General features: G+C 51.6%; 1 protein-coding gene across 1 annotated transcript in view; it reads left to right on the top strand.

The window, feature by feature from the left end:
* The window catches only part of SLCO2A1 (solute carrier organic anion transporter family member 2A1), a 77,168-nt gene that overhangs the window by 25,448 nt on the left and 27,360 nt on the right, over positions 1-24,360 (top strand). The window contains exons 2-3 of the mRNA XM_068545937.1: positions 9,818-9,955; positions 16,421-16,583. Coding sequence (XP_068402038.1) covers positions 9,818-9,955; positions 16,421-16,583 — 301 coding nt within the window. The remainder of the gene's footprint in view (positions 1-9,817; positions 9,956-16,420; positions 16,584-24,360) is intronic.

The raw sequence follows: 24,360 nt of genomic DNA, 5'->3' as shown, positions 1-24,360 counted from the left end.
AAAAAAAAATGTGACTTTGGAAATTTCTGAAGAAGAATTTGGACACATATTTACATAAATGTCAATGATAATTTTGTTTCAAAGTTTCTATTTTTATGGGAAACTTTGAGCACCATGCTTCTAGCTAATCTGATAAATTCATCTAGTCTCATGCGCTTATGTTTCATCTCTTCCAGAATTTTTTTTTCATCTATGATTTCTAAAGCCCACACTGCAGGTCCTGGTCACCTCAGGCGGTCTCTCGCCCTTTGCTCTTTCATCTTCCCTCACAAATGCCACCAGGTCAACCCAGCCATCTGCCTTCTTCATCCCTGGGGCTGAGCTTCAGACACGCACCACCGGGAGAAACAAAGCAAAACAACCACAGCCAAAAGTGTGTGAGGATTACTGGTGTTAGGAGCTTGGAAGCTCGTCCGCCTTGCTTTTCCGTGGCCGTGTCGCTTCCAACAAGGCTGCTGCCGTGGAAATCCATGAGTTTCTTTACATATAGTGCTCATCTTTATACCTCCAAGGGCCCTTAGGACTCGGTCTTATCAAAGGCCTTTCCTAGCTCACAATAACAACAAAAACCACAGAATTATGCGGATGGGGACTTCCATTGTCCAGTTAAATTTTCTCTTACCTAGAGGCCTTCAGGTGAGATTTTTTTCTAAGCTGAGTGGACTAATCTAAAAAATGGCCAAAAGATCCCGGTCTAACCCAATTCCTTGGTGACCTGGCTCCTAGAGGTACTTGGCCAGCCCCACCCCACCCCCCAGGAGTATGAACGGTGGGATAGGCCACTTCAGCACCGTGGTCCTCTGGGCCTGTTGTGGTTTCTGGTGGCCTCCCGGCCTCCACTGAGGCTCCAGTCCTCCCTGGAGCAGCTCCCACAGACCTCAGAGGAGAACCCCCCGCCGGACAGGAAGGTCACGGTGTGGACAGTAGAGGCTGGCTCGGGGGCCCCGGAAAGAACACTTGCACTGAGCAGAGGTACTGTCGGGGCCCTGGCTCAGCTGGCCTCGCTTCCCAGGCAGGATCCCGGTCCCAGCTCTCCAGCCTGGCCACTGCCCTCTTAGGGAACAAGGAAGCTCTGAGGAAAATCTGTGTTTTTCTGTGATTGTTCTGATTTTTATACTTCCAAGGGTCCCCAGGACTGTGTCTTATCAAAGCCTTTTTCTAGTTCATGATAACACGAATGATACTAAAGATACCTTCTATTCCTGCTACTGTGACTACCACCACCTTGGACCCTAGGCTAGCTATTTTGAATCTCTGAACTTTATCTTTTTTCCAGCACTCTTGCTACACAGGAACATACTTGATTTCTTGAATCACTTCTTGAAAGAGACATTCCCCTTTGGGGCCACTGGGCCATGGTTCGGATCCAAAGTCACACCCTGCTGAAGGTACAGGAGGGGTGAGTAGGCCGAAGGCCTTTACTCCAGGACACACCTTTGCTTTGCTTCCTTCTTCTTTTGGCAGGATGGGGGAAGGATCCCCTCTCCCCTCCAGCTCTGAGGGGCCTCAGAGGAGCCAACCCACAGACCCTCCTCCCCTTTCAGATGCTGCCTCTCTGAGATCATTGGGAAACAGCCGGGAATCACCGTTTCTGAGTTTCCTTCTCTGTCCCCATTGCATTAGGGCCTCTTGAGCCCTGAGCCTCACCTCCCAGGTCTTACCCATTTGGTGAACTTCCAACCAGGACTGAGCATGGGATATGAGAATAGAGACACTAAAAACATAGAAATATTTAAGTGGCGATGGGGAGACACCCCAAGCAAGCACCACTCTCCAGCCTTCTGTTGGAGACACGCCAACCATTTTGGAAGATTCTAGTCAAATCATGAGGTGTCAGGATGCATGAGTGTCCTGGGGGTGGGGGAGGGAAGGTTGTGGAGAAGGGCCTGGCTACCCTTTTTGGTTTGACCACTTAGCCCACTGACAAGTACATACTTCTTTCTTTTCCCATTGAAAAAGTGGGGACAGAATTATCAATTTGTGTACTGGACTCCTCATCAGGAGGTAGATTGGGTTCATAATTCAAGATGGAAGGCTCATCACGTTTGTCTCCCCTCATCTCCAACACTCTCATTAGGATAAGAGCAATGAATTCAAAAATGGTAAAGACCAGTAACAGAAAAAAGAAAGGGAGAGGGATTATGAGTGGATGAAACGGTCCAATGGCTTCAGCAAGATGTAAGTGTTGATGGATGGAACGGAGCGGGGGAGGGCGGACTCTTAAGTGCGTGGGTGGGGCCGGCAGCGGGGGAGCCCCTGGACCTGGGACTCGGCACAGCCATGGGGAGCAGCGCATTCAGAGTGGGCAGGCGTGGCAGAAGTCAGAGACGACACGTGAAGCTGAACCCGAGGGGCTAGTACCGAGCAGCCCTTTACCCCAGGGAAAGCACAGGCGGCCTTCTCTCCATGAACCAAGGGACAGTCAGCTGGTGCGGGTGCATCCCCAGGGCAGAAGCCCTGCTCCTGGCTCCCAGCTTCCTTGCCACACAGTGAAGTGATTCAATAAGGATGCAAATACTGATAGAACTATTAAAAGTTGGGGGAAATAGGGAGAGGGGTGGGACCTGAATAAGTGAGCTAAATGCTCTTCTATCATGGCACACAGTCAAAAGTGATAAATCAAGAAATTGCAGAACAAGCATATTATTTTGAGATGTGTGGATGTAATCAACAGAAACATGAAAAACAGAGGTGATTGATTGTCCCTGCACTGCAGTACTGGCGGTGGGTTCGAGTTGGGCTCAGGGCTGGCCTTGTCATTCTAAGCCCTTCCATATTACTTAATTTTTTTAAACATGCGCATGTGATACATTGATTCAAAATAAAAGAAAAATATGAAAAAGTGAAAATAAGTGTAAGTGGATTTATGATTGTAGGAGGGATTCCAGCTGACCGTGAAAAAGAGCTTCTGAAAGCCAGTGTGGCTCAAAGCCAGCTGGGTTATCACCATGGCTGGGCAGCTCTGGCGCTGCCCAAGAGACATGTGAGCCTCCAGCTATTCCTGCCTCTGGGCTGCAGTCCACTCCAGCCCAGAGAGGAGGAACCGCATGGACCCTGGGGCCAGATTTTGACCCGTGGAAGCTGGAGGAGCTAAAGCAAGCGGCACTTCGGGGTCTCGGCGCTCACTCAGGAGAACTGCAAGCGGCCCTCTGTGCTCCTCTGAGCCCTCCCTGCACTGCTGGGCAGGGTGAGATGAAGGTTTCCCTGAGCTCTTCTCTTTCATCTCTCTCTCCTTCCCTCCCGTTTCTTCCTTCCTTCCGCCCTCCCTCCTCTCCCTTCCTCCCTCCCCTCCTTCCTTCCTTCCGAAGAATAGTTCCAGTTAGACTGCTGACATCTGCCATTTATGGATCAGAGCATTGTTCCAAACTGGGGGGTCACAGCCGATGTCCCAGTCCAGCCCCATCTCCTGCTCCTGAATGGCTTTCTTCCCACTCCTGGGCTCCCTAAGTGTATTAAACTATCTCAGAGACATCACATCCTAGCGGACCTAAGGCACCAGCTGAATTTTCTAGAGTTTTGCCTTTATCAGGATGCGTGTGGATGAAATCAGAGTTGGTTGACAGCAGAGCCAGTGGTTAAACAGGTAATAACCCTGTGGGGTCCACATTTCAGAACTTCTCCCAGTGTCCCTGTAACTCTTAATTAGCTGCCTCAGATCATAGTTCTTATGTCTAGTTTGGAAAAGAGGGTCATGAACGTGTAGAGCAGAGGAAACCACGGCTAGGCAGGACTTTGATCCTTTCTGAATCATCCTGTGCTGTGAGGGTTTCACTCTTTGTCCTAATGGTTTATCCTTATGGTCTGATTACTTACTTATTTACTTACTTAGAGCTCTGAAGCTTGGCTGGGGCCTGGGGCCCCACTCTGGACCTTCACTTGGCATCTCAGCATCTTTTCAACCTTTCTTAGCTCTCTGGCAAAGGTGGTAAAAAGAGTCCTCATTGTTAAAGAAAGATCTTCATGGCCACTCCAATCTCCCTGCTTCCTTCCTCATCAAACTTCCTCTTCATGTTTGTTAAGATTGGAAAAAGAATAGAGCTGTGAACATGAACAGTTAGAAGTTTTAGAGCTTCCCGCCCGCCACACCCTACAAGAATGTTGTTCCCCCTGCATTAACTTTCCCTTCGAGCTTTCTTCTACAAGATGTGCCTAAAGACATGTATAGTTTTAACACACACATACACACACAGGAAAACCTAGATGTTTACATTAGCACACACACACATAGATATTTACATGAGTTTTGATGGTTTCAAAGTGAACCCCTTAAATAAACAGATCTATTCCAATGACATTGCCCGTGCTCATAGTATTTTTTAATAACTGTTTGTGGAATTCCCTTCAAAGGCTCAGAGCGTTATTTTGAATACCTTCCTGGTTGCAGATCTTTTTAAAAAGATCCTTAAATCAACTTTATTAAAGTATGGTTTACATATAATAAAGTGCACAGATTTTAAATGATTGATGAGTTTTGACAAATGCATACACCTGTGTAAATACCACCACAATCAAAATATAAAATATTTCTACCACCCCAGAAAGTCTCTTCAAACATAAATGCAAATCTTTAACTTTTTAATTTGAGTTTAGAAATATCCAAAAATGATTTCGAGCTGAGCCAAGTGAGTAAGTGGGGCAGCTGAGCTGACTAATGATGTTTTGTACCTTGTAAACTTTGTGGCTTGTAGACTGATTAAAAGCAATGCTGAAGGGGAAATTTATGATTGAGGACAGATCATTGGAACAAATCTGCAGCTTCCCGAATGGCTACTCTGATGGGTACATATTCTGGAAGAGGGTTCATCAGTTAGACTATTTAAAGACATATTCATTCACTTGACAGTGAATGAGCCCCATTTAAGGACTAGCATTGTTCCAGACCACGGGGATGTGGCATCTTAAAAACACACATCATTTTTCCTCTGCGAAGTCTGCATTTTGGTGGGGGGTAGATGTCCATAAGTGAGAAGTCAAATGCATGATGTAATTTTAGGAAGCAATAAATGCTATGAAAAAGGAAAAAAGTAGAGTGAGGAGACAGAAAATGCTGGTGTGCTATTTTTAGAAAGATAATACAGCCCATGTAATACATCTTTATTTTCTTTTCCTTTTGTGAAGAAATCTCAAGACCCAGATTCTACCATAAGCTACTTTCAAAAGGGACATGGAATCTTGCCCTAAGCTATATTCTGCAGAATGCTAGGATCTGTTTTATGTATATACAGGGGGTTACATGGCTAAAGAAGCTATGGCGAAAGTTGGGTAAAACAAAGCTAAGACGGTCTTTACTGAAGGTTTTCTTAGAGCCTTTCATACGCTAATGTGAACTGTAAATATTCGCAAGGGAGGATTATAGCATGCAAAGTTTTCCAAACTTTTTTCTCCTTTCCCATCCTTTCAACTTGGAGCATCTCAAGCAAGTGGTGATCTGCCTAAGACACTGTGGGAAATTCTGTCCTAGAGTTTTCATGCCACAGGAGACATGAAAGCAACAGAAAGGTTCAATTATTTGGGCAAGAGGAGGGAGTGGAGGAAGCCTGGGCTTATTACATATCCCTCCAGAATGTGGAGCACTCTGTGGGCCAGGCAGGGCGCCAGGCCTTTAAACACAGACTCTCCCGTGCAAGCCTCACAAGGCAGCGGGAACAGGTATTATCACAGCTTCCGTTTACCAGTGCGGAAACTGCTGTCAGAAGGTCAAATACGCGGCCGAAGGTCTTGCCATTCCTCACAGTCAGGATGTGAACTTCGGCTTGTTTGACTCCCAAACCCAAACTATCAAATTCCACAACACTATGTTGTCTAAATGGTGGTGGCAGGGGGTGGGTTGCAACCCAATGAGCGCACCTTCCCTTCTCCCACCAATCCACCTGCTTATCCTCATAAGCCCCATGTTCTCGCGGGGGCTGGAGTTCTACGTCCATGCATGGTGTCCTGCATGGTGTCGAGCGTTCTCTGCTCCATGTCATGCTGGCCATGGAGCGGGTACTTGGTAAGTTTGAGCAGCCTGGGTCCTGTCCACATAAGCTCAGTAGGTGGGACCAGATGGCTGTGACCCTGAGCGGCTCAGGCCAGAAAGCTCTGCTGGAACCACCCATCCACTTCTTTCTCTTTACCTTGCATCTTCTGCCGGGGCACCCATAAGGCACCCCGACCTGACAGCACTGCAGTGGCTGAAAGCTGGCGGTGCGGTTGGTTCTTTGGGGGAGTGTGTGGGATGAGGAAGGCACCCGCTGGCTCTAGGTGGAGTCTTCCACCTCATATCTGAAGGGATTTTTGTATTTACTGGAAAAAGCAAAGGCTTATCTTTCAGGAAAAGATCTGAGACAGATTTTTTTCCCCACTATCTTCACCTTCCTCTCATGAGACTGCTAGGGAACTGAGTAGAGATTAGTCACTCCTGTTAATTCATTACTAATTTGGTTAGAGGGAGACCAGTCTTTTCTGAGCTTTATGCTCAGAACCTCGGGTGTTCCAAACCTGAACTCAATGTCCACCCTCTCCATCTACACTCCTCCTCGTGGGGCCCCGTCTCACACACAGCCTTGCCCCGTTCCTGGCCCTCAGGCTGGAAACACTGCCCCTTTTCTTCCACCTGGGATCAGTGACAGCCTTGTCAACTCAACCTCTGCAGGAGCCTCTGATCGGCCCCTGCCCACCTCCCCGCTGCCCTGGACATTGGTTCAGCCCTCACTGTCTCTCCCCCAGGCTGTTTTGACAGCCCTCATGCTCTGCTGGATGTCGCCTTAAATGCCAGCCATGTGCCAAGGCACCAAGATACCTCTTCGCAGAAGTCAGCATCAGGTGCTGGGATTTTCAGAAGCTACCTTGAACTAGACACATACCTGAGCCCCGTGCTGGGCAAGGGGGCCACTGAAGGGTTATCCAGACAAAGGCGGGGAAGATGATTTTGTGCAGATTGTGAGCAAAGATGCAGACAATGGGTGTGTGCTGTGGGGTAGTGTGACCTTGATGAAGTTTGAAGGACAAGGTGTTCTAGCTCTAGTGCTGCATAACAAAGCAGCCCTAAATTTAGTGCTTAAAACAGTGGCAACATTTAGTTTGCTCACGGATCTGCCATCTGTAGAAGGTTTGGTGGGGATAGCTCACTTTTGCTCCACTTGGCATTGAAGGCTGGAATCCTCTGAAGGCGCTCTCAGTAACATGTCTGGCCGCTGATGCTGGCTGCAGGCTGACACTTTAACTGGAATTGTTGGCTGGAACACCACCATGTGGACCCCCCGTGAGTAGGGAAGACGGGGCTTCCTTATAGTGTGATGTCTGGGGTCTAAGGGTCCCAAGAGAGAAAGAGCTGGGGGATTCACTATCAACTTTTGGGACTTGGCCCCGGGAGTCACAGAGCATCACTTCTTCCTTCTCTTCCTTAGAAGCAAATACCTAAGATTGGCCCATATTGAAAGGGAGGGAACACAGAGCCCACTTCTTGATGAACGAATGTCATTGTCCCATTGTTAGAGGTGTATGTGGGACAGGAGATATTGGTGTAGCCATCTTTGTGAAACATGATCTGCCACGGCAGGGTGTGGAGCCAAAGAGGCAGGCAGGGTCTAGGACCTGTAGCATCTTGGACACCACACCATGAGCATTGGTTTTTATCTCGTAGGAAGTGGGGAGCCAGTGAGAGGTATTAATTTAGGAGTAACCTGCTCACATTGGTGTTTGATAAAGCTCTTTCTGGAGTGGTGGGATGGAAAGTTTGAGGGGACGGACAGGAGATCTATGAGAGGCTGTTGAAGGAATCTAGGGGAGAGGGCCTGAGGCGAGGCGTAATCTGGAGATGAAGTGCCAGTCAAATACAAGAGACGCCAAGGTGAAATCACAGGGCTTAGCAGTGGCACCAAATGCCAGGGGGTGAGGAACAGGCATCCAGGAGGATTCCTGGTTTCTGGCTTAGGGAACTGAGTGAAGGTGATGGGGAATGAATGAAAAACTGGAGAGGTTTGTGGGGGAGGACCCTGAGCCCTATTTGGGAAGCGATTAGTCTGAGGGGTCTGAGAATGTCCACGTGGACACGTCCAGCACACAGTGAGATGGACTTGAGTGTAAAAGCTCTGGGGGAAGTTCTGGAGGAGGGTCTGAGATGTGGGCACCACAAATGGGGTTTCCAATGAATGTGTGCAGAAAGGGTACCGTGTGCAGAGAAGGGGACTACAGACAGAGTTTGGGGGGGCATTAGCCTTTAGGGGACGATCAGAAGAAGAGGATCTGGCAAAGCATCCAAGACCAAATTGCCTCTGTCCTGGATGTGGCAGGCACTGTGGGCTTAGTGCCAGGCACTTGAGATGCCTGCCGTGGACCGGTTCTGGGCCTGCCTCTCACACAATGGAGCAGCCATGGCCTGTTCCCGCCCTCGCAGACCCTTGGTTTCCCCAACTCTGGGGCGCTAGGATTACCCCTCTCTCCCTCTCTGGACTTCTGTTTCCCCATTTGTAAGAGAGACTAGATCATTTTCCAGGGTACCTTTATCACAGAATATTAAGAATTCTAGTATATGAAATGAAGCAGAGCGGAGCCTCCCTAGGGGGGCAGGGGTGGAGGGCTGCCCCTGACTCCAGGTGGACCCGCTTCCTTCTGCCACTGATGAGGAGTGAGGAGGCCCCGCGGGCTCCGGGGTCGGGGGGGCAGCAGTTCGGACAGGTGTCTGCTTTCGTGGCGTGATGACCTCCTTAGATTTGGATGCACGGGCAGGCAACTAGGGCTGCACCCTGGCCTCACAAAGGCCCTGCCTTGACAGGTAGGAGAGGGGAAGTCAGCTCTGATCCTACAGCCTGGAGCGGGCCCCCTGTGGAGGGGCTGGCTTGGCTTTACAAGGAAACGGAAATGAAGGTGGAGCCCCAGTTGCTCTCCTGAGATGCCAGCCCTTCAATTAAGGGAAGAGCTTTGGCAGACTACGAAACATAATGGCACCCCACCCTTCCCTGGAGGAAGAGTGAATCTCCAGAAGGGGCAATTCCAGGGAGCTCAGGATGTGGGGCTCTGGGCTCTGAGCTCTGAGCCTGCTCTCAGCCCAACAGCCGAAGACCCAGGAGAGCTCGGCCTGCAGCCGACTCCAGATACCACAAGCCCTCTCCACCCTCCCCATCAACCACATTTACTTGTCACATTTACTCATACCCACAGGACAAGGCATATGGGGCAGGGTGGGATGCCTTCCCCAGGCCCTCATCATCCACTCAGGAGAGGAGCCAGCACAACCGCAAATACCCCCTATAAGAGGTGGTAACAAGCTTGGCTAGTGTTTCCATTCAAATGGGCTAGTGTGAAAGCCCATCCCGGAGCCTCACTGGGGTATGAGAGGTGGGCCTGGGAGGATGGGTGTTGATGGAGGGAGGGGAATGGAGGGCAGGTCAAGAGGAGCGGGAGCAGTGTGACCCCTGGCTTGTTTGTGCCCCTGGGAGTGACATGAATGTGGCCCTCAGCCCTCACAGGACACAGGAGGGAGGGCAGAGCTGTCAGAGAACAATTCCAGGTGCTGAATGCCCTGGGCCATGGCTGATGAGTTAGGCCTTTCCCTCAGGGATGCTTCTCCAACCCTGTGGTTTTCCTGCCATTGATGATAATGTGACAAGAATGGCAGGAATGATGGGAATGGTTCACATGTGTTGACTAAGGCTATGGGTGAAACTGGTCTGAGGATGATGACATTTCACCCTAGGACCACCTGATGGAGAAAGTGTTCCCAACTAACAGGGGAGCGGGGCCAGGCTGCTGGGCCTCTGTGCCCCAGAATGGAGGGCCAAGGTGGGTGGTCAGGGCTCACCGTCCAGAGGCCTCACCGTCCAGGTCTCCTCCCCAGGTGTTCGTGCTGTGCCAGGGCCTGCTGCAGCTCTGCCAGCTCCTGTACAGCGCCTACTTCAAGAGCAGCCTCACCACCATTGAGAAGCGCTTTGGCCTCTCCAGTTCTTCCTCAGGTCTCATTTCCAGCTTGAATGAGGTAAGCAGGATGCTCTAGTCCATCAGATCCCACTTGGGCACCACCCTGATCACAGGATCTGGGAGGGGGCTCGGGAGGAGCAGAAGAACGGGGCAGGGGGTGCGGGGTTGGACCCGTGGGGGATGGAGACAGCCAGCTACATTTCCCAAGGCTGCCCTGCACCAGGCACTGAGCTGAGAGCCTCTGGAGGCACCTGACCTCCTCACAGCAGCCCTGCGAACAGGTGCTCTGCTCCTCCCCGCTGACAGCTGAGGGCACCAGGGCTCAGGAAGGGCAGCAGCTTGTGCCAGGTGTGCAGGGCTGCTGCCTCCAAACTCTGTGCCTCTAATTGAGTTCTGTGACCACCCATGAGGTTATGTGGCCTCTGCTCATCCCCAGTCCAGGGGAAGACGAGCCCCAGGCATGCAGCTAGGGAAGCAGCCCCAGGCTGGCAGCTCCTGTCTTAGGAGGGCAACAGGAGCAAGAGCTGCTCAGTGGCCCTGGCTCCCAGGCAAGGTCAGAGGTCTATGACCTCCCAGCCACATGGAGTTTACACTGTCCCTCACTGATGGCACATCAAAGTTAGAGGAAGATAGGGTGGGCCAAGAGGCCAGGGTGAGAGGTCAGAGGGCAGGGTCAGCTAGGAGTCACTGGAAGCCAGGGAGAAAGGGGCAGGGGAGGCAGCAAACCCCTGCATCGTGGCTGCAGCATTGTCGGCTCCAGGTGAGGAGATGGGCCCTGGGCCTGGCTCCTGTCTTTTCTTTCCACAAGGCCCACTGTTCTGGGATGGAGGCCATGGCCTCCCCCTCCCAGGAGCCCAGACGCAATTAGATCTTCCCTTGACATAGTGAAATTCAGGCCAACAACCGACCCAGTAGAGTCTGGGCTCCCCAGACAGCTTCTGGGATGGGCTGAAAAGAAGGTGGGAAGCGTTACAACGTCCCCCAACCCCCACCTTCCAGTCTCCCCATCCCACAACCTGCTCCCTGCTGGAAACGCCCCTTTACCCTTGACTCCTGCGCCCTCCACGGCCCACACGGCAGTGCCCTTCAGAAGCCCTCCCCGCCACGCCTGTGCCAGATCCCTCTGCAGTCCTCGGAGGAGGGCTCTCTTCACAGTCACGTCTTCCAGACAGGAAGCTTGCGGCAGAAAGCCTACCCCCATCCCAGTGGCCGCACGTGTGTGTTGTGCAGCCAGGATGGGAGCCCAGGTCTGTCTGACGGTCGCCACGCACTCCTCCTCCCCATGGACTGTTCCTCCACCCTGTGACGTGCACGTACTTGCACACGTACAGCCCTGAGGCCCATCAGTCATGCCTGCTGGCCTCATGGGCCTCAAACTCCCTCCTCTGAACCCCCAGGCCCACGTGGATGCCTTCACTGCTTTCTGGATGTGTGTCTGTGTCCGTGTGTTTTAATGTGTGTGTGTATACACGTGCGTACGTATGCCTCTGTCTACCTGATTGTGCACCTGTGTCTAGAGCTTCCTGATGATGCCCAGTGACAGGGGTCTTCCCCTCCATGTAGGCTGTGCTCTCCTACAGGACAGGGACCTGGCACCCCTCACACAGAATGTACCCTTCTACGTGTTGGCCTGTGACTTTGATAATGCTTCTGGCACATGTTGTCTTCACTCACGAAGGACACAAGAAAATCAAATCTCTGACATTTGTGTCATCACAGTCCTATCCCGTGACCCTGGCAGACATCACTAATCAACTGCAGTCTTCTTTTCTGCTGAGTCCAGACTCTGAATCCTTCTCAACACAGTGTTCTAGGCACCTCTACTAATCAATATCAGAGCTGGTGTGTAGGCTAATCCTCTCTTCCACCACGGCTCGGATGATAGTTGAATCTATGATCTTCGATGGTTAAATTTTCATTCTTATTTTTCCCATGCTTGGAACAAAGGTGTGGGCCCAGGAACAACTGGAATTTTCAAGGGGCAGGGAGTAGCTAGCTGGGACATGAGGCAGAGTCTGCGACAGGAGGCTGATTAGGCAAATAAGGGGCAAAATATTTCCCCAGGTTATAGTTCAATAAAAAATGAAAATAATTCACCCATTAAATTTTCTCTTTTCTAAACTTAGATGAGCTCTTCCACAATCAGGTTTTAGAACATGCCTATGGGAATGGTTTGAGGCAAATATCATAAGAAAGTTACTTCCTTGAACCTAACAATCTTGTGTGTGTGCTTAGTGGGAAAATGTGTTTGTGTGTATATCTGTTTCTCTGTGTGTCTCAGTATTTGTGTGTGTCTGTGTGTATGACTATGTGTGTGTATCTGTGATCTGAGACTGTGTGTGTATCCGTGTGTCTGTCTGTCTGTATTTGTTTATCTGTGTGCGTCTGTGTGTGTAATTGTGTGTGTGTGTGTGTGTGTCTGTGTATCTGTGTGTGTTGAGGGGGAGTGGATGGGTGATTGTGTGGAGAAGAAGAGGTACTCAGCCAAAGGGCTTTTCTACAATCCCGTTGATTCTGACCGAAGCGTTTAGAAACAGACTGAGTAAGAAAGTAAGAGTCTTACCGGAAGAGCAGAGAGCAGCCAAATCAGAGGGGGCTTCATGTTCAAGCTCGAGGCTCCCAGCTTTTGGGGTGGGCAGTAAGGGACTGGCCTGGCTTCTTGAGCAGAGCCAGGCCCGGGTGCACAGTCTCATGAAGACGAACCCTCTGGAAGAGGTGCCTGGTAGACACTTGAGGTGGGGGACAGTGTATCCCGAAGTCAGATGGGTGGGCGGCTGTCACAGCCAGGCCTGAGCGGCTAGGGGAGAAGAGGACCCCAGCAATGCTGCAAAGGAAGAAAAGGCAGGATTTGGCAGCTGCTTGAGCGCAGGATTGAAGGCACCGCAGACCGCAAGGCAGCTGCCTATCAGAAGCCTGAGGGGTGTGAGAAAAGAACCAGGCCTGGTGGAGGGGAAGGTGAGCCCATCTGGACGCCTGGAGTGTGCAGCCAGCTTCCAGGGGACGGGAGCCTTCACGCTGCACCCAGTCTCGCTGGGGTTCAGAGGGTGAGGAAAAGGGGAGACCAGGGCTGGGTGTAACAGGCCAGTGGCAGGAGGAGGGCTTGGCTGGCACGGAAGACGTTGGGCATCCAGCCCGGTGAAGCAGCGGCTTCCCTGGCCCACCCACGGCCAGGGCTGAGCAGACGCAGTCAGCCACCCTTAATGCCCCCCATCAGTTTGCCCTGGGCCCCTTCGGTTTGAGGCATGTGCAGGGATGTGTTACAAATGGGCTCTGTGATAACCTTCAGATGCTCTAACACGAAGTCCACAGAGCTGTTTTAGGGGCCAGTTCCGGGCCGAGGGGCCGAGGCCTGGGCTGCAGAGGCCCTGTTCTCCTCAGCTAGAACAGCTTCTTCTTTTTTTCTTAATATTAGGGAAAATAAATTTTTTCAAAGGAAAACCACAGCTGAAGGAAGATTTGGGAACCAAGGTCTTAAGCCAGCATCAGCCATAACAGCTGTAGAGGCCCAGCTTCCCTCCTAGAAGCCAGCCCAGGCCCAGGGGGGAGTGCAGGAAGGGCCGCTCCAGGTGGGCGGGGCGGGGCATCCCCCAGTCCTTCCTCCCTGGGTCCCTTTGGGGCCCTCTCCCGTCCCTCTCCCAGACCTTTTCAAGTCAGCCTCAGTTAGCTTAGCTGATATGGTCTGACATTTACAATCATTTCATGCAAAATGATGGGGAAACAAAAAGGGAATGAAATCTAGGAAGCATAAGAATAAAGCTTTGTTTCCAGGTGCTTGTTTCAGAATGTCCTAGAACCACGTCTTTCCCGATCAGACTAGGCTGCCTCCTCACCCACCTTCACATCCTCTTTCTCCGTGTGTCATAAACCATTCTTACTCTTGGCCACACAGAAGGGACCTCCTGGGCAATCGTGTCCTCTTCTTGAAAAAACCTACCATTTGCACCAGCTATGTGTCAGACACCATTCTAGGTGCTGGGGAGACAGGGATGAACAGACAGACAAAAATCTCTGCTCATATATCATTCTAATGATAAATATGACATTTATTTATAGAAATAAATAAAACACGGTGGATCAGAGTAAATGCTATGAAGAAAAATAAAATCGTGGAGAGGCATGGTGGTTACATTTTAAATAACTCTTTATTCTTTAAATTATATTTAAATTATAAATATATTTAAATATATTATAATTTATTTCTGTTAATTCTTACAAATATAAGTTATATTTAAATAACTCCTTTTTAATTAAGATATTATTGATATTTAACTTTATATTTGTTTTCCAGGTGTATGACATAATGGTTCGAGATACGTATATATTGCAAAACCATCACCACAGTGTCTAGCTAACAACCAGTACCTCACATAGTTCAAGTTTTTTTCTTGTGATGAGAACTTGCAAGCTCTATTCTCTTAGCAACTTTCAAATATACAGTACAGGGTTATTAACTATAGTCGCCATGCTGTACGTGACATCCCAGGACCTGTTTATTTTATAACTGGAAGTGTGTACTTTTGACGCCCTTCACCCATTTCACCCACCCCACCCCCTTCTTTTTCAGAGAAGGCCTTAATGAGAAGGTTCAACCTGAGCAGAGATCTAAAGTAGGGCTCTTTGAGAAGGGAGCCCCCTGCAGACGTGTAAGATGAAGGAGCAGCCAGTGCCAAGGCCCTGTGTTCACAGAGCAGCAGGAGGCAGAGTGGCTGGGGTGGAGGAAGGGAGGGGGACGGGAGGGGAGCAGGGCAAGCAGTGATGGGGAAGGGGCAGGCTCCTCAGGGCTTCGGGGGCTCTGGGAACGACTTTGTTTTTGTTACCATATCGGATTTGGGCAGAGGGAACACGGTCTGACATTTCAGCAGGACCACTCTGGCCGCTAGGAGGAGAATAGAGGGCTCTGAGGCAAGAGTGGCGGTGGGTAGAAGGCAAAGCTCAGACGGGATGCCATGGTGGCTGAGACCAGGTGGTAGTGGTGGAGGTGGTGAGAAGTGGTTGGCTTCTGAGGGGCCATTGAAGGCCCAGCCAATGGGATTTGCTGATGGCTGGATGTCGGCGTGAAAGGGCAGTCGAGGACCATGCGCAGACGTTTTGCTTGAGCCGCTCATAGGATGAGGTGCCGTCTACTGAGAGGAGGAGGACCGGGGAGGGGGGCACCAGGTTTTGGGTGGAAGATGAGGAATGAGCTCTGGGACGTGCGGGGCCTGTGGGAATCAGAAGCGCATACAGAACAAGGAAAGCCGTGGGACTGGCTGAGCTCCCCAAGACAAGAGCAGAGGTATGGGGACTGAGCTCTGAGAGTTGAGAGATCAGGGAGGCGAAGAGGAACCAGCCAAGAAGACTGAGAAGGAGCAGCCAGGGGCAGCAAACTAGGAGAACATGGTGTCACGGAAACTTAGTGAAAGGAGTGTTTCAGGAAGGCAGAAACGGTCAACTGAATCAAATGGTGCTGAGAGATCAAGTGAGAAGAGAACCGAGAATTGGCCAGCCGACTTGGCAGTGAGGAGGTCATTGACAATCTTGGCAAGAGCCACATACCAAGACTCTGGTCCCTATTTCCTGAGACAGGGACACCCGCTTTAACAGCTGGAAGGAGACTGTGGTGTGGACAGGGCAGGGGCTATGAGTGCTGACATCCAGGGCTCGTCTGGTTCAGGTGAACTTACCTTCTGGGGCAGAGGACCATCTCTTTGGATGGAGTCGAGGTCAGAAGATCTGCCAGCACCCCTGTTACCATTTAAGACCCTGCTCCCCAAGCTGGGGCCTTCGGTTCCCCTCTTTGGCTCTGGGTGGGGCTCAGAGAGCACGCTTTCCAGGGAGCACCAGGAACATGAGTTACTGGTGTTTCCACCTGGGAAGGGACTTAGGGAGCCCTAGTCCTCATCCCTCATTCACAGAGGTGGAAGCCAACCCAGGGAGGGCCAGAGCCGATTAGGAGCAGAGCTGCTGGGGCAGAAACTCACTTCTCCAAGGGGCAGTAGACCACTGTAGTTAAGACGGGGCACTTTAAACTCAGGCAGTCCTTGTTTGAGCCACCTCCTGACCTCATGGACATGGCAAGTTACTTAATATTCTGAGCCCCAGTGGTGTCGTCTGCAAAAATGAGACTTGTTGCATGATGAAACGAGATAGTGAAGGTTGCTTGGTGGTTATTCTGACTATGAAGTCAGAATCCTTAGGGAGTTTAGTTAGGGAACATGTACTGTTCCTAGGAGCCAGCCAGAATAGGAAGCTTTCTTGAATTTGGCCCCAAAAGCTTTGGTCCTAATGGTTGAGCTTCCCGTGGTCTCTAGATACTTCTCTTGGTCTGGTCTAGAAGGCTGAGGCTGGGAAGGGTTTCTGACAACAGGGGAAAGCTGAAACTGCATGCTTGGCCCTCCCGGCAAAGCTGGCACCACAGCTCTGCTTGGGCCCTTGGGTGACACCAGGCAGCTTCTTGCCTCTCTGCTGTGACAGTCAGGTCCACTCTGTGGGTGGGTGAGAACAGAGCCTCTGGTCTCACTTGGCTCCTCTGCTCTCTCTGCAGATCAGCAACGCCATCCTCATCATCTTTGTCAGCTACTTTGGCAGCCGGGTGCACCGTCCGCGGCTGATCGGCATGGGGGGTCTCCTCCTGGCTTCGGGTGCCTTTGTCCTCACCCTCCCACACTTCCTCTCAGAACCTTACCAATACACCGTGACCAGCATGGGTAAGTGGCCTCCCACTCTTGCTTCAAGGGGATGAGGGTACATGATTCTGTAGGTTCTGACTTTCAGATACGCTCTGGGGAGAAAAGCCGAGGAAACTTTCTGGTGGGAGAGGACAGCATAGCCCAGAGTGGTATCCATTGCCCCAGAAGCACCCCAACCAACTTTGTGAGATACCCACTCAATCCTCCTGTGCTTTTGGTGGGATCCTGGGATGTTTGGATGCCGACCATCCTCTCCCATCTTCCATGTTATTGTTGACTGTATTTTAGCTCTGCCTGTCTTTACCCTCCTCCCAGTGGTCATTATTAATATAGTTGTTATTTATAAATATTTCAGTACTTATTTATATTTACCCACAAGTTTACTGGTTTCTTTGCTCACCATTGCTTCTTGCATTTCACCCACCCTTGTTGATTTAACTTCCTTTTTCCTGAAGTACATCCTTTAACAATAGTTTCATGGTTTCTTGGTATTTCCTTATGATTTCCATTTTCATTTTAGTTTCTTCAACTATTTTAGATGTATTTATTTTATAGTCCTTTTTGGATTGTTTTATTAGTGCAAATTTTGAGATTGCTAATCCTCCCACATTCTGTGTCTGCTTGCTCTTGTTTATGGTGGAGTGTTTCCTTTATGTTCTGTAATATTTGATGGTGCGGTCATTGGCAGTGGGATTTTTTTTTCCCCTGTGGAAATTTTGTGTGGTCTGGGTAGGAAATAGCCCCAAGGGTGGTTTTGTATTTGCATTTACTTGGCACCCTGGGAACATCACTGCTTTGGAGCTAATTTTATGATAATGTATTGGCGTGGGATCAATTTGCACTTGTTTTAAGGGATATGGTATGTGGCAGTGGTTTTGTGAGGAGCAGCAAGTGAGAGGCCCAGTCCCTAAATGCTTATTCTCAGTCTGCTGTATTGGAGTTGAAGATGTCTGAGGATAGACGGGCCACCTGGGGATGCACTGAGGGGATAACTGATTCCTGTTTGCTTAAATACCAGGCTTCTTTTTAGTCATATATGCAGATCGGGGCCGAGAGAGGAGTCACTTAGAATGCCAAACGGGAATGCTTTATAGGCTGTGAGACCTACAGTGGGGAGGTGGGTGGCTGGAATGGAAAAAGAATGGAGCAGGAACAGTGATGTGTAATGATGAAATGTTTGTTGGGTTGGGAATCTTTTCCCCACCTCCCTGGTAATCACCAGTGAACTGATCACTGGTGATTACCATAAATTCACTGTGGCCTTGGATCTATTTGGACTATTTAAGCCTGAGTCTTGCTTCAAGTAGGCCCAGGAGGCAGACAGACCCAAGCTTAGGGGTCTAAGCTCTTTCTCCCCCTCGGTCTAGACAAGGGGTCTGAGGCCAGCTCTGAAGGAGAGTCAGGAGTCGCTGGCCACGTCAGAGAGCCATGTGCCAAGCCTGCTCCAGACACATGGTCCCTGCCCTTCCCCGTCCGCATGAAGACTGGGCTAATGAAATCAGCAAGGGAACCTGGGGTGCTGGGGCCAGGCTTCCGGGGAGGGCATCCTGCCAGGCACCGCACACCATGGCCTGCGTAGCCTGGGGGCTGGCTCCCCCAGCCTGGGCCGAATACCAAGGGCATTTGCATCACACAGAGCAGCCACCACAGAGAGCGGCTGGAGACCTGCGGGCCTCTGAAAGCAATCACTCTGCTCCTTGTTAGGGATGGGCGGGCGTCTTGGGTCCTTTCCACCACCATCCTCCCTGCTCTGAGGCAAACTCTCTGCCTCAGTGCTCTTAGCCCACCTCCACTGAGAGAGGAAAGACGGGGACTGTGAGAGGGACCACAGCTTGCCTGTCAGCCTGCAGGGAGGAATCGCTGTCCAGGAGGGTGAGCTTCGTTGCTTTTTTGTTTGTGTAAATTCTATTTGCAACAATAGGACACAGTCTCCTTCACGCTGGCTGGGATCAGAGCAGCAGCTGCAAGTACTCAGGGCTGGGCTACCTTCAGGGCATCTTCCCAGTGCCAGTACAGCGGGGGCATGTGCTGTGCTAATATGTGCAAACAAAAATATTCATAAGATCTCACTTCGTGGGAAAAGTTTGAAATACGACTCTTCCTTCAAATGTATTCCTATGGGAACTTCAGTTTTAAATTATGCAGGGCCATCAGGCACACACAAATTTCACTAAACGCACCACCCTGAATGATGTCATGAATCTGGACGGTCCGGGGTCTGAAGCTGGGCTTTGAAACCCCCTAACAGCATGGCCTTGGGCCACTTCCTCCGCAGCTGAGTCTCAGTTCCTACCCGCATAAAATGGACCCTCCCTCGCAGGGCTGCGAGGGCTGAAGGATGCATGCTCTGAATTTAGCCAAGGGGCTGGCACATGTATTAACCATTAAGCAGTGGCTTTTATAACAAGCGGTGCTGGGGACAGTATATGTAATATGCTGGGTAAGTAGAGTCCCAAATGAGGAAGCGCCTGCTTCCTCTGGAGAGTCTGACAGCTCACAGCCAATGGGCTGGGCATCCTGTGGGCACTTGAAGGCAGCTTCTCCCTGGTCCTCACCGTACAGCTGTCCTCTGCTATAGCCGGAGCGGGGCCCCTCCCTTGGCATAGTCCTTGATGCACCTTTATATGTGAGGCCATAGGATTTCTCTTGGTTGAAGCTTAGGCTGCTGTTCTGCTCTATTCCCAGACCCTTAAGTTGGAGCCACCTGGTATGCTGGGTAGAGAGAGCATAGACATTCAAATCCCAGCTCAGCCATTTAGGTGCTAAGTCTGCTTGGGCAAGCTGCTGTTCATCTTTCTGAACCTCAGTTTCTTCATCTGTAAAATGGGAACAATAATACCTCCACTTTCAGTGTGTTCTGAGGGCAAAATTAAAACTATATAGTATAGATAAAGTGCTTGGCCCGTGTTAGCTGTTCAGCACATTTCTCTCTGCCTGCCCTTGATGTGGTATTTGAAATCTCTTCCTCATGAGCAATGACCCCCAGACCTATTATCATGTGTTGACCGCTGACTCTTTCCCCCTGGAGCAAAGCTGCTCCAGAAATGAACATGGGAAATGGAAAGTAACTCTGTGTTTCAGGGAAAAAAATTAAAGAGGAGCTGAACATTGTGGGAATCACAGAGACCTTTAACAGCTCATGGCTAATTTTAAAAAGGCCATGCAGACATTTATGAATGTTTAGATTTGCTAAATGTCAGTGGGGTCCGGAAATACGCCTGGCGCCTTTAGAGAAAAGCCTAGCCACCAAGCCAAAGCCTCTAAGACCACTTCTGGAAGGCTCAGAGAGGTTTGGATAGGTGGGAAACAGGCCAACCCGAGACCAGTTCTCCTGGGAGACAAGAGAAGGGTCTTCGGAAACAAGTGTCTGGTAGGAGTAGGTGTAACCTGTGAGAGGTCCTGAGCCAAGTCTAGAGGGAAGTCGGCCCCACCCAGACAATGGATGCACACAGGAGGGGCTTCCTGTGGGAGGAGCAGGGCGGGGGGAGTTGTATTTTTGGAGCAGTCAAAAAAAGAAAGGGAAGAGTGGCTTTCTAGTCCTCTGCTCATGAAGTTGCCAGTCCCTCACGCACGCTGGTTCATCAGAGGCGTCCCTGGGCAGGAGGGTGGTGGGCAGGCCCGGGGACGGGAGCCTCGGGCTCCTGAGTGACTGCGCCCCTTCCTCGGCGGAGGACACGCCGGCCTGGAGCAGAACCCCAGTGCCACGCAGGGTCCTTCCACTGGGGGAGCCGCTCAGGGCCCCTGAGCTCAGGGCAGTTCAGGGGGGAGCACCCGGCCGGGCCGTGGTGCCAGAGGGACCCGCTCGGAACTGTGGGGGAAGGGAGTGTGTCTGCGGGGTAAGCGTGAGTGTGTGAGGGAGGCGTTCCTCTGTGAGGAGGCGGCCCGCAGTGGAGGGAGGGGTGGAAGGTGTGGGGTCTGCGTGGGTGTGGAGGTGGAGGCGGGGACGGGCGAGGTGGGCAGCAGGGCCGCTGTTAGGGTGGAGGTGCCTAGGGAGGCGGGGGGAGCACGTGTGTGCTGGGGCGGAGAGTGGGTGGACGGTCGGAGCGGGAGGTGCACAGCCCGGCCAGCTGGATCTGTTTAACCTGAAAAGTGGGGGAAAGCAGCAGTGGGGGCGAGTCACAAAACACATGGGTGTTATCAAGTCAACTGAGAGGGAAACAGACCTGAACGGATGAGCACAGCTAAGCTGACGAGACCTGATGTGGAACACATTTTCAACGCACAGTATAGGAAAGAAGAGAAACGCGTGTGGAGAAATGACAGAAGTCACGAGGCCGCTGTGTTGCGTGTCAGGGGGAAGGCCGGGGAAGGAGCTGGGGCCGCGGAGAACGGCCCCAGCGGCTGACCTGAGAGCGTTTGCCTCTGTCAGGCTCTCTTAACGTCTGTTTCGTGGGAGAGTCACGACCCCCCCCCCCCCACCCCGGCTGGCCTGGAGGCGGGATCCCTTGTTCTTCTCCAGCCCTGGCCCCAGGAGAGACCTGAGTGTGACTCCCCCTCCCCTGGAGGCTTAGTGCCTCACTTTCCTTGCTCAGGAGTGAGGCTGGGGGGTGCAGGCCTGCTCCATGTCTGGTGCGGAGGGGAGGGACGCCTAGGGGCCAGGCTGCGCGTCCTGCGTCCTGCTCCTCTGGGGAGAGCGGCGTCCCGGGGACCCCTGGCGGACTGTGTGTCTTGGGCCCACCCAAGGCAGCGGGGAGGGTCTCCTGGGGACAGTCAGCAGCCAGGGTGGAAAAGGAAGGCTGGTTACAATTCCAGTGGCTATGGTTGCCCCAGGAAAACGGTCAGGGAGTCGGGGATAGCCCCACAGAAGCAGGGTGCCAGCCCCTATCCCCTGGGGCACTGTGGTTTGAAGAAGCCATTGATGCCTCCTGCCTGAGGCCTTGGGCCCCCAAGGACCCCCAGAGGACACAGGGAGCAGCTTCTGCTCTTCTTGCCACACTCGAGGCTGCTGTGCCCAGACACCTCCTGTGGCCCAAAGGCTTGACTAGGGAACCAGCAGGCACATTCGGGCAGCGAGCGACCCACACCGCGAGGCAGGAAACCAGCAGAAGCAGTTTCTTTCTCTCAGGAACAAAAGGACTTTTGAGGATTCAGAGCCTGGATTGGCCACCGTCAGGGGATGTGAGGCTCAGAGATCTCAAGGGGGAAACGGCAAAGAGAAGTCAGGTATTTGGAGGCAGGGAGGTCATGGAAGTGGAGCCCCGTGGTGGGATTCGTGCCCTTGTAGAAGAGGCCAGGGAGCTGTCTGGCTCTCTTTCGGCCCCGTGAGGGTGCAGCGGGAAGCCAGCAGTCTGGCTCTCACCAGAACCCCACCATGCTGGCACCCCGATTTTGGACTTCCTGCCTCCAGAACTTTGAGAAGTAATTCCGCTGTGTGTAAGCCTCCCAGGCTATGATTCTTTGGTACAGCAGCCGCAGCTGACTCCAGAAGATTCAGTCCCTTTGGCTGGAGCCCCTCCTTGTAGCCTGGGATCTCATCTTGAATTTTCAGCCTTTGGACTGTCTTATTTGCCATTGCCACCGGCTTCGCACCATTCATGTCCTTCACAAATCTGTCAGCTGTTCTCAGCTGTCCCCAGGTCCGGGACAGTGGTGCTGCGTGGTGTCTCCCAGGTCACACTGGCCCATCTGCGCCTCCACTGGGCACGCTTTGAGCAGTTCTCCCTGGAGGACTCAGCCACGTGTCCACCTCTGGTCTGGATATCTGTCAGGATATCATGACAGGCTTTGTCAAAAGGCTTCCTCCACTCAAGTAACACCGTGTTATGGCTTCCTGCCAGTCTGGGAGCCCCATTAACAAAGGAAATGAGCTTGGTTTGGCATGACTGGCTCTTGATGAACTCATGTTGGCTCAGCTAGTCCCTTTTTTTTTTCCCCCCTTCAAATTGCTCCTCATCAGCCTGTTAATAAATCTGTGAACAATAAGTTCTGCTTCACTCCCAACTGGGGGTGCAAATTAAGCGCACATTCTCTTTGAATACTAAAATTAAATGGCTCTGAGCCGCCATCCTGTTGCCTCGGGTGTGTCTTGCTTCCCTCCTATCCACTAAGAAACAGTGTTGATGATGAGCTAAGCTGGGTGATGCCTCTTTCCGAGGCCTGGTGGCGGTTCCTCGGGCGGGCGCGTGTGCGGGGCGGGGGTAGGGTGGGGCTGGGGCAAGCCCCTTGCCAGCAGCGTGGTGCCCAGCCTGTCACACTGCGCACAGTGGACCTGCCCTCTCATGCCCAGCTCACTGGTCCCATGGCCTCCTCAATACAAGTAGGCATTTCCCCATGACCCCTCTAGTGCCAGGGTGGCAGTGCGAAGGGGCTTCCAGCCTCAATCTCCGTCTCGGAAACTCAGTCTTGAGAGCAGAGCAGGGGAACCCTCTTCTTCCACTCACCTAAGCTCACTCTTTTCCTGCATGGATGTGAATCCTTGCAAGCAACCCACCTGCCCTCAACCCCTCTATTACATCCATCCGTTGCTAGTGACCAGCGCTGATCTTACTTGTCTCTAAGTTTCTGGATCCAGTCCCCAAGTCCTTAAAAACCTGGGCAATAATGCCTGTCTCCAGGGTTCTGCCATCTCCCTCATCTGTTTAAATTTCTCCGTTTCTGGCCTATTTGGATGAATATGGATCTTACTGTGTGATCACTGTATCCCAGGTTATGACATTGTTATTCATTTTCATCTGAATAAGAATGTTACAAGGTAGGTATGATTATCTGTATCTGTTTTGGAGATGAAGAGACTAAGATTCTGAGAGTTCCCTGACCAGTAAGCAGCAGAACCAAGATTTGAACCCGGTCTGCCTGACTTCAAAATGTGAATTCCTTGCACTGCTCCACCATGTGACCCAGGCTGTCAACCCCCAGCTAGTGCAGAAGAATATGTTCTCCTGGTTACCCAAAATAAAAGTCAGAATGCACGTGCCCATAGAAATCATTTTCTAAGTGGAGGCTTAGTCTAGTTGGAAGAGAACACATGTTATCACAGGGGCATGATGGACTGACAAGGCTTTGTGAACTCCATGGGGACCCAATCACTTCTGATATGCAAACAAGTCACTTTATAAATGACTTTGAGATCTCAGTCGTGAGTAAGTTCGGGACAGCCTGTTCCAGGCCTGCCGGTGGGCGTTGCCAGAGTTTCGGGAAGAACTGTTGAGTGGCCGAATTTAGGAGGATGAGGAAATAGGTCTTTCAGAGTGGAACATTCTGAATGAGGTTCCAGGAGTTTGCTGATAGCTCGAGGCTTGGCATTTTGGCCACGATTCCAGAAAACTCTCCGGAAGCACTGCTGCTTTTCTCTATTGTTCTCTTATGGGTTGCTTCTGAGGTTTGGGTCTTGCTAACCTCCTCCTCATTTGGCCCTACTCACTCGCAAACGGTGCCCCCTTCCGAGCAGGGAGGTAACGGGTGGCTCTCAAGGTGCTGCCCTCTTGTTTCCTGGCACAATTCTCTCTTTCCTCTACCAGACAACAGGAAGGACTACTCAAAGGAAAGCCCACTCGCCACAGCCTTCCTACGTTGCTCAACCCTTCTAGGGTCCTGTCTTGGCCCCAGCGCTGGATCTTTGTGCAGAGACCTCTTACTAGACCCTTGACAGCCCGCTGGCCTCAGCCTGGCCGCACCTGGAACGTGTGTCCTTGAACAATGGAGAGGCCAGACCTTGGTCTGCCCAGCTCCACCCGTCTCCGTGGGTCCCATTCCAGGGAGGTAGCCCTTCCTGCCACCGCGTCCCCACTTTCCAAACCCACGGAGGGGTTCAGAAATTAGAGCTGAAATTCTGCGTACGTAAATTGTGGGATGAGTC

Source organism: Eschrichtius robustus, chromosome 6 (assembly GCF_028021215.1).
Source record: "Eschrichtius robustus isolate mEscRob2 chromosome 6, mEscRob2.pri, whole genome shotgun sequence".
Taxonomy (NCBI): domain Eukaryota; kingdom Metazoa; phylum Chordata; class Mammalia; order Artiodactyla; family Eschrichtiidae; genus Eschrichtius; species Eschrichtius robustus.
This window is presented reverse-complemented; position numbering and strand designations above follow the sequence as displayed.